Here is a 10,908-nt window from a genome sequence, read left to right as displayed (position 1 = left end):
TCCAGGAATTCATAAGAGTCCTGCGTTCTCGCTCGAGTGTACTGTGTAAGATACGAGTGTTGCTGCTCGCAGACCCTCTAGGATTTTACATGTTTAGTGCTCGTGGAAATCATCGGATCTCGAGGGGAAACAGCTGAAACATTTTTTTCTTAATAGTGGTTTCATTTGCAAATATTCACCGCATGCACAGCTGTAACAGCTCACTGATAAGTGAAATACAAATTACCATTCAACAGTTGATTCCCATTCTCCATTGCTGGAGCTGCAGTTACCGTAGGAGACAGGCTGGTCACAGCGTTATTAGCATTTCTATCCTGCGTCTCTGATATATTTCCTGTTCTACAGTTCTCTTCTCTGTTAGACAGACTCAGGCTCCCTTCATTACTTGTGCCTAATAAAGAAAAAAAAAACAGTAAAGCGACTGAAAGTACATTTTCTACAAAGGTCTCAATCTTACAAGCACTTCGGTTCTAAAAAATCAGACAACATAACAATGCCAACTCATGCGTACTTGCAAATTATGCACATGGTGCTGTACCAGTGCAGGACAATTATATTTTCTCCTCAGTGGAAAGGACCCTTACAGCAATGCACTCATGTTGCAGGAATGGCTATGAAGGATTTATTCATCAAGTGAAAAGGTAGATGACTCAGTTTTATGTGTCGCTCTTGAAATGAAGATATAAATAATCACTATGGAACCCTATCCAACTCAGAATCTTAATGACAACTGTTCTCTTAAGAGACTTTTCATAATTGAGCAACATGATCTATCCTTTCCACCTTTCATGAAAAAGCCTAAACTGTTGACTATCTTCAGCTTTTTTGGTTGTAGGATGCATTTCAGTTTTGAGTTCAGGAAGCAGAGTATGAGAAGGATGCCATGTCAAAGATATCAACTTGAAGAATGAGGACAATGCTGGCAGAAATGAGTAAACTATCCTTTTACCTTTATTTCTTATACTCCACATATCATAGGCAACTCTGCCATAGTGGTTAAATATGAAAGGCGGCAGGACCATTTTGCCTTGCCCCCAAGGCAGAGGTAATCTCTGCTCTCCCACATTTTAGCAAAAGGATGAAGCTGTAATGCTTGAAGAAGCTGCAAAAATAATTTTTGGTGATAATTTTGTAGATATCCTTCAGTGTCACTTGTTCTAAACTGGCTTAGTTGGTGGTCATCGCTTTCAAAGAATGAACCTTGACTTTGCCAAAGGCTGAAACCATTCAGACTGATAGAAGAAATAAATGGAGTCCACAACGCAATGCAATAGGTGCTATTTGTAAACTGCATAAGATACAAACACTTTGGGTAATTTCCTGGAAACCCCTGTCCTGTTGATAAATAGAAGAGTTCCATTTAATCATTCACACAGAAGAAACTGTGCTTTCCTTCAGACACTGAGTAGAATGAAGAAACTGACCTCTTCATCCAAATTGAATTTCACAATGAGGCTCAACTGGATGACAGGCCTCACTGTTTCACATCATCGATTCACAGATTTATTCTAGGGATATTTTGCAGATAAGCTAGTCAACAGACACCGGGCAACAGAGGTAATCCCTGGAGGTGTAGTTCAAGCAGTTGTACAGATGTAGTTGAAAGTTACTTGATGAAAGACCCCAACACAAAGGAGAAGTTGAAGGCAGAGTATGCATTGGTAAGATTTGAACCTTCCTCTATTTCAACATGTAAGTAGCTCATACAGTACTCCCTGATGGCTAAGTGAAAGTATTCAATGTGAACCAATCCCCTGAACGCACTGCCTAAATCATTGTAAGCAAGGTGACCATTTGACATTTTCCCTTTTTAATGTAGTTGAGAATTTGACCAAAAACATTTGCACTTTGCAATACTGCACCAACTCTTCTGGCCTCAAGGTCATGTACACGAGTCTATAGGGTTGATTTTAACTCCCTCCGCCCAGTAGAAACAGGGTGGTGGCACTTCAGAAATCGCAGGGATAAACTTATCACCCCATTTCTGCCTGTCGCCACTTTCCCTGAGGGCCCAGGCCTGTTTCAAGTGGGAGCCTAATTCAATATGGTAATCAGGGTCCTATGATGTTTGTTGGATCACAAATGCAATTTTGAGGTACCACTGGGAAGAGCAGACACCATGCACCTTCTGCCCATTGGTACCAGGCGTAGGGCAGCCTAACTAGTGGCCCTTAATGAGACTGATGCAGGCTGCTCTGGAAAAGGTAAGTTTTGTGTTTTTTTAAAGATTATTGTAGGGCCAGGAGTTGCATGAATGTACCTTCTGGTCCCACAAAAATCTTCTGGTCTGCAGCCCCCGCACCCCCCCACTCTCCCTGAGGATAACATTTCTGGCTCTGCTCTGCGTCAGAGCTGCCAGCATTTCTGAACTCCACTCATGACCCCCGACTGGCGAATTGCCTGTGAGCACAGGTACGGTGCACACAGCTTGCTGGGAATATTGAAAAGAAGCCCTGCAATCAAAATGGCTTGGCCCTCCTGGCACATACTTCGGGTGGGCCCAAAGTCTGCCCAAAGTTAAAATCGACCCCTATAAGTTATAGGCCCAGATTTTGCTGGAAAAATAACGGCGTCTGAATGACGCAAGTCGTTATTAATGCACAAATCGGCCAGCAACTTGTGGTGAGTAAGAGATACCCCATGAATTGTGAATCACCACAAGTTGCTGTCTGATTTGTGCCTCTCCGCCGTTATCTTCGCAAAAAAGACATCTCGCCCTTAACTGCTCTGTGCTTTTCATGAAGTTGCTGCATTTGAACATTAATTGCCCATTAAACTCACCACAGAACATTAAGACTAGTAATTAACAGCATAAGTACTCTTATAACAATATGATAATTGATAATGATTGCCAATCAACCTCGTTTGCCTGGAAAGTGAGTAATTATAAGTGTGGAGTTTCATTTCTTCAGGTTGTGAATTGTTATGATATTTAAAAAATGTCAAATTTTAAATTTTATTTTCTTACTTTTTCTCTCTCTCTCTCAATCCAATCTTTCTTTCCATCTCTTTATTTTCTGGGGGAGGTGCGACCAGTACAAACCGGACGGTCTGCACCTGGGCAGGGCCGGGACCGCAGTCCTAGGAGGAGTGTTTGCGAGTGCTGTTGGGGAGGGTTTAAACTAAAGTGGCAGGAGGTTGGGAACCTGAGCAGGGAGACAGAGGAAAGCGTAATAGGAAGGGACAGAAGGTATGGAGTAATAGGTAAAGTGTTAAAAAAGGAAAAAGCAGGAACTAAGCGTCACAAAACAGATTTGAAAGTTCTTTATCTGAATGCACGTAGCATTCGTAACAAAATTGTCGAGTTAACGGCACAAATAACTACGTATGGGTATGATCTTGTGGCCATTACAGAAGCATGGCTGCAGGGTGACAACGACTGGGAATTAAATATGCCAGGGTATTTAACAATCAGGAAGGACAGGCAGGAAGGAAGGGGAGGTGGGGTGGCTATGTTAATAAAGGAAGGAATCACTGTAATACAGATAAATGATATTGGGACAAAGCATCAAGATAATGAAACAGTTTGGGCAGAGATAAGGAATAATATGGGGCAAAAAACACTAGTGGGCGTAGTATATAGGCCTCCTAATAGTTGCAACTCTGCTGGAAGAAGTATTAATCAGGAAATAGTCGGGGCATGTAATAAGGGAACAGCTATAATTATGGGGGATTTTAATTATCATATTAACTGGACAAATCAAATTGGGCAGAGCAGCCTTGAGGAAGAGTTCATTGAGTGCATCAGGGATGGATTTCTTGAGCAGTATGTAACTGATCCTACAAGGGGGCAGGCAACCTTGGACCTGGTCCTGTGTAATGAGTCAGGATTAATTTATAATGTCCTAGTTAAGGATCCCCTTGGAACGAGCGAACACAACATGGTTGAATTCCATATCCAAATAGAGGGTGAGAAGGTTGATTCTCAAACAAGCGTACTGAGCTTGAATAAAGGAGACTATGATGGTATGAGAGCGGAATTGATTAAAGTGGACTGGGAAAATAGATTAAAGGGTAAGACGGTACATGAGCAGTGGTGTTCATTTAGGGAGTTATTTTACAACTTTCAAAATAAATATATTCCACTGAGGAAAAAAGGGTGTAAAAGAAATGACAGCCATCCGTGGCTAAGTAAAGAAATCAAGGACAGTATCCGACTAAAAACAAGGACATATAAGGTAGCCAAACTTAGTGGGAGGATAGAAGATTGGGAAGTCTTCAAAAGGCAGCAAAAAGTAACTAAAGGATTGATTAAGAAAGGGAAGTTAGATTATGAAAATAAATTAGCAAAAAATATAAAAACAGATAGCAAGAGTTTCTATAGTTATATTAAAAGAAAAAGGGTGGCTAAGGCAAACATAGGTCCCTTAGAGGATGAGACCGGGAAATTAATGGTGGGAAATATGGAGATGGCAAAAATGCTGAACAAATATTTTGTCTCAGTCTTTACGGTAGAGGACACTAAGAATATCCCAACACTAGACAAACAGGGGGCTCTACGGGGGGAGGAGCTAAATACGATTAAAATCACTCAGGAGATGGTACTCAGTAAAATAATGGGACTCAAAGCAGATAAATCCCCTGGACCTGATGGCTTACATCCTAGGGTCTTGAGGGAAGTGGCAGTAGGGATTGTGGATGCTTTGGTAATAATTTTCCAAAATTCTCTGGACTCAGCAAAGGTCCCGGCAGATTGGAAAACTGCTAATGTAACACCGTTATTTAAAAAGGGTAGTAAGCAGAAGGCTGGAAATTATAGACCAGTTAGCCTAACATCTGTGGTGGGTAAAATTTTGGAGTCTATTATTAAGGAGACAGTAACGGAACATTTAGATAAGCATAATTTAATAGGACAAAGTCAGCATGGCTTTATGAAGGGAAAGTCATGTCTGACAAATTTGCTTGAGTTCTTTGAGGATATAACGTACAGGGTGGATAAAGGGGAACCAGTGGACGTAGTGTATTTATTCTTCCAGAAGGCATTCGACAAGGTGCCACATAAAAGATTATTACTTAAGATAAAAAATCACGGGATTGGGGGTAATATTCTGGCATGGGTGGAGGATTGGTTATCGAACAGGAGGCAGAGAGTTGGGATAAATGGTTCATTCTCGGACTGGCAACCAGTAACCAGTGGTGTTCCACAGGGGTCGGTGCTGGGTCCCCAACTCTTTACAATCTATATTAACGATTTGGAGGAGGGGACCGAGTGTAACATATCAAAATTTGGAGATGATACAAAGATGGGAGGGAAAGTAGAGAGTGAGGAGGACTTAAAAAACCTGCAAGGGGATATAGACAGGCTGGGTGAGTGGGCGGAGATTTGGCAGATGCAATATAATATTGGAAAATGTGAGGTTATGCACTTTGGCAGGAAAAATCAGAGAGCAAGTTATTTTCTTAATGGCGAGAGACTGGAAAGTACTGCAGTACAAAGGGATCTGGGGGTCCGAGTGCAAGAAAATCAAAAAGTTGGTATGCAAGTGCAGCAGGTGATCAAGAAAGCCAACGGAATGTTGGCTTTTATTGCTAGGGGGATAGAATATAAAAACAGGGAGGTATTGCTGCAGTTATATAAGGTATTGGTGAGACCGCACCTGGAATACTGCATACAGTTTTGGTGTCCACACTTAAGAAAAGGCATACTTGCTCTCGAGGCAGTACAAAGAAGGTTCACTCGGTTAATCCCGGGGATGAGGGGGTGGACATATGAGGAGAGGTTGAGTAGATTGGGACTCTACTCATTGGAGTTCAGAAGAATGAGAGGCGATCTTATTGAAACATATAAGATTGTGAAGGGGCTTGATCGGGTGGATGCAGTAAGGATGTTCCCAAAGATGGGTGAAACTGGAACTAGGGGGCATAATCTTAGAATAAGGGGCTGCTCTTTCAAAACTGAGATGAGGAGAAACTTCTTCACTCAGAGGGTGGTAGGTCTGTGGAATTTGCTGCCCCAGGAAGCTGTGGAAGCTACATCATTAGATAAATTTAAAACAGAAATAGACAGTTTTCTAGAAGTAAAGGGAATTAGGGGTTATGGGGAGCGGGCAGGAAATTGGACATGAAGCTGAGTTCGGATCGGTCAATGCCCTGTGGGTGGCAGAGAGGGCCCAGGGGCTGTGTGGCCGGGTCCTGCTCCTACTTCTTGTGTTCTTTAGATTTGTGGTTGGGATCAGATCAGCCATGATCTTATTGAATGGCGGAGCAGGCTCGAGGGGCCGATTGGCCTACTCCTGCTCCTATTTCTTATGTTCTTATGTTCTTATGTTTATTTCTCTTTCTGTACCTGATTTGACAATGAATTCACCCTCCTTCACAGCCCTTCCTCTGTTTAATTCTCAATCCAATAATTTCATTGGTTAAGGCTCACTGTTTGTCCCATTGTTCACCAAGGTCCCAGATGGCCCGTTTCCCTCACTGTGCCATTATCAGCTCACAACTTTGTGGGCAAAAAATTTTAAAACCTAAATGAGCAGTCTAGCTAACAGTGCATGCCATGAGATGCCCTGCTCCAGCAAAATCTGGGCAATTGGCTTGGAAATTACGCTGAGCAGCGAACGAACGTCGCCCACCACTCGTAAGTAACTATGTCATGCACAAGCTTTTTGCGGGCTCCTGGGCACCAACTTACTTCCATGGATACTTGCAAGAAGTACAGTGGCCTTTCCTAGGCTTCTCTGAGCTGTGAGAGCAGGGAAAGGATCTCTCCCTTCCCTCAACCAATCAGCTTGAAGCATCCTTGACAAGCCACACAGACTAAGAACCAGGAAGTGGCAGATAGATTAGTAAATACACTATAAAATCAGTTAGGGAAAGATAAATATGGAGAGGGTAAGATTAAAAGACAGAGACAGAAAGAATAAGTAAAAAAATAACAATTTTAAATTAAGGAATGAGACTCCAAATTTTTAAAAGTTAATTTTCAGTGCCAGAGAGGTTGTTTGGCAGTCGTTAATACTTGTCATGCCATTAAAAGTTAGTTTGGACTTAAAAAACCCAGCGTACCTTTTTTATGAAGAGGTTTGTTCATTTCCAGCTGGGCAGTACTACAAGCTCGTGCTGATCCATTCATTCAGCTGGCGAGATCCCTTTAACAGGAAGCTTTCAAACAAGCAGGGCAAATGGTAGAGCAATTTCTGGATTTCTGCGTTTGACAGCACATGTGCACTCTCTGGAACTTGCTCTTCCATTTGCCTAAAATAACGGTGAGCCCTGTTAGCCTCACCAGTATTTCATGAGCAATTTATGGATCATTGTGTTTGTTACATATTAATTAGTATAAAAATATAAAGCCCCTGTGGAAAACTATATTAGGCAGGTCTGGAATAAAAATCTGGAATAAAAAGCTCGTATCAGTAATGTTGAGAATGAAAGCACCGGATTGTCATAAAAACCCATTTGGTTCACTAATGTTCTTTAGGAAAGGAAACCTGCCGTCCTTCTCAGTCTGGCCTATATGTGACTCCAGACCTACAGCAAAGTGGTTCATTCTTAACTGCACTCTGAAATGGCCTATCAAGCCACTCAGTTTGTACAATCCCGCTACAAAAAGACATAAGAAGAACAAAACCGGCTGTATCACCCGGTATCGGACCACTAGGCACCGGACACAACAAAGGCAAAGGCAAACTAGGCCGAGTTGACCCAGCAAAGTCCTCCTCACTAACATCTGGGGACTTGTGCCATAATTGGGAGAGCTGTCCCACAGACTAGTCAAGCAACAGTCTGACATAGCCATACTCACAGAACCATACCTTTCAGCCAACGTCCCAGACTCCTACATCACCATCCCTGGGTATGTCCTGTTCCACCGACAGGACAGACCCACCAGAGGTGGCGGTACAGTGATATACAGTCAGGAGGGATTGGCTCTGGGAGTCCTCAACATTGATTCTGGTCTCTATGAAGTCTCATGGCATCAGGTCAAACATGGGCAAGGAAACCTCCTGCTGATTATCACCTACCGCCCTCCCTCAGCTGATGAATCAGTCCTCCTCCATGTTGTACACCACTTGGAGGAAGCACGGAGGGTATCAAGGGCACAGAATGTACTCTGGTTGGGGGACTTAAATGTCCATCACCACGTGTGGCACCACCACTGACTGAGCTGGCCGAGTCCCGAAGGACAGAACTGCCAGACTGGGCCTGCGGCAGGTGATGAAAGAACCAGCATGAGGGAGAAACCTACTTGATCTCGTCCTCACCAATCTACATGCCGCAGATGCACCTGTCCATGACAGTATTGGTAGGAGTGACCACCGCACAGACCTTGTGGAGACCAAGTCCATTCTTCTCACGAAGGACACCGTCCATCGTGTTGTGTGGCACTAGCACCGTGCTAAATAGGTTAGATTCAGAACAGATCTAGCAGCTCAAAACTGGGCATCCATGAGGCACTGTGGGCCATCAGCAGCAGCAGAATTGTATTCCAGCACAATCTGTAACCTCATGGCCCGGCATATCCCTCACTCTACCATTACCAACAAGCCAGGGGATCAACCCTGGTTCAATGAGGAGTGTAGAAGAGCATGCCAGGAGCAGCACCAGGTGTGCTGCTCCTGGTGAAGCTACAACACTGGACTACATGCATGATAAACAGCAGAAGCAACATGCTATAGACAGAAGCGATCACACAGCCAACGGATCAGATCAAAGCTCTGCAGTCCTGCCACATCCAGTCGTGAATGGTGGTGGACAATTAAACAACTAACGGGAGGAGGAGGCTCTGTAAACATCCCCATCCTCAATAATGGTAGAGTCCAGCACGTGAGTGCAAAAGACAAGGCTGAAGCGTTTGCAACCATCTTCAGCCAGAAGTGCCGAGTGGATGATCCATTTCGGCCCCTCCCCAAGATCCCCATCATCACAGAAGCGAATCTGCAGCCAATTCGATTCGCTCCACGTGATATCAAGAAACGGCTGAGTGCACTGGATACAGCAAAGGCTATGGGCCCCGACAACATCCCGGCTATAGTGCTGAAGACTTGTGCTCCAGAACTAGCTATGCCTCTGGCCAAGCTGTTCCAGTACAGCTACAACACTGGCATCTATACGACAATGTGGAAAATTGCCCAGGTATGTCCTGTCCACGAAAATCAGGACAAATCCAATCCGGCCAATCACCGCCCATTAGTCTACTCTCAATCATCAGCAAAGTGATGGAAGGTGTCGTCGACAGTGCTATCAAGCGGCACTTACTCACCAATAACCTGTTCACAGATGCTCAGTTGGAGTTCCGCCAGGACCACTCGGCTCCAGACTTCATTACAGTCTTGGTGAGGTAAGAGTGACTGCCCTTGACATCAAGGCAGCATTTGACCGAGATGCCCTAGTAAAATTGAAGTCAATGGAAATTTCTCCGGGGGGAAAACTCCCCAGTGGCTGGAGTCATACTTAGCACAAAGGAAGATGGTAGTGGTTGTTGGAGGCCAATCATCTCAGCCCCAGGACATCGCTGCAGAGTTCCTCAGAGCAGTGTCCGAGGCTCAACTATCTTCAGCTGCTTCATCAATGATCTTACCTCCATCATAAGGTCAGAAATGGGGATGTTCACTGATGATTGCATAGTGTTCAGTTCCATTTGCAACCCCTTAGATAATGAAGCAGTCCGTGCCCGCATGCAGCAAGACCTGGACAACATCTAGGCTTGGGTTGATAAGTGGCAAGTAACATTCGCGCCAGACAAGTGTCAGGCATGACCATCTCCAACAAGAGACAGTCCAACCACCTCCCCTTGACATTCAATGGCAATACCATCGCTGAATTCCACCCCCCCCCACCCCCCCATCAACATCCAGGGGGTCACCACTGACCAGAAATTTAACTGGACCAGCCACATAAATACTTTGGCTGCAAGAGCAGGTCAGAGGCTGTGTATTCTGTGGCGAATGACTCACCTCCTGACTCCCCAAAGCCTCTCCACCATCTACATGGCACAAGTCAGGAGTGTGATGGAATACTCTCCACTTGCCTGGATAAGTGCAGCTCCAAAAACACTCAAGAGGCTCGATACCATCCAGGACACAGCTGCCCGCTTTATTGGTACCCCATTGCCACCTTAAACATTCACTCTCTTCATCACCAGCGCACAGTGGCTGCAGTGTGTACCATCTACAACATGCACTGCAGCAACACACCAAGGCTTCTTCGACAGTACCTCCCAAACCCGCAACTTCTACCATCTAGAAGGACAAGGGCAGTAGGCAAATGGGAAAAACACCACCTGCACGTTCCCCTCCACGTCACACACCATCCCGACTTGGAAATATATCGCCGTTCCTTCATCGTCACTGGGTCAAAATCCTGGAACTCTCTACCTAACAGCACTGTGGGAGAACCTTCACCACATGGACTGCAGCGGTTCAAGAAGGTGGCTCACGACCACCTTCTCAATGGGAATTAGGGATGGGCAATAAATGCTGGTCTTGTCAGTGACGCCCACATCCCATTAATGAATTTTTAAAAAAGGTGTCTCATAAAATTGACCCTGTTCGGAGCAGATTAAGACTTGGGGAAAATATGCTGGGTGCTAACAGATAAGTTGTAGACACAGAGTTGCATAGAATCTATTTGCCCTTGTTTATGCCGATGTTTATACTCCACATGAGCCTCCTCCCACTCAAATTATTTCTTCCCACCCCTCTCCCCCCCCGTATCACTCTATTCCTTGCTTTCTAATGAGCAGAAGTGAAGCCTTTTGGGTCAAGCAGTACAAACACAACAAGAGGATTCTACTCCACGTTGTTTTATTTTGTATTTTCACTAGATTTAAAACTTACAGCTCGGTGAGTTTATTCAGCAAGAGGTTGGGCCATATCTCAGCTCTGTGCTCAGGCATTTACCATCAGTAAGGTTGATACAATTAGCCTCAGTGTCGCTGAGATAGAGAGTGGAAAATCGTCCAATGTT

The 10,908-nt window shown here is 44.4% G+C and overlaps 1 protein-coding gene across 1 annotated transcript in view; it reads right to left on the bottom strand.

Annotated features, from left to right (window-relative positions):
• Window positions 1-200: 200 nt before the first annotated feature.
• Window positions 201-10,908, bottom strand: part of myo16 (myosin XVI) — a 773,985-nt gene continuing 763,277 nt past the window's right edge. Inside the window, exon 33 of the mRNA XM_067986709.1 lies at window positions 201-391. Within this exon, the coding sequence (XP_067842810.1) occupies window positions 201-391 (191 nt within the window). The remainder of the gene's footprint in view (window positions 392-10,908) is intronic.

The sequence above is a fragment of the Heptranchias perlo genome, chromosome 6, assembly GCF_035084215.1.
Source record: "Heptranchias perlo isolate sHepPer1 chromosome 6, sHepPer1.hap1, whole genome shotgun sequence".
NCBI classification, from domain to species: Eukaryota; Metazoa; Chordata; class Chondrichthyes; order Hexanchiformes; family Hexanchidae; genus Heptranchias; species Heptranchias perlo.
The sequence above is the reverse complement of the archived record's forward strand: the minus strand, read 5'-3'. Positions and strand labels throughout refer to the sequence as shown.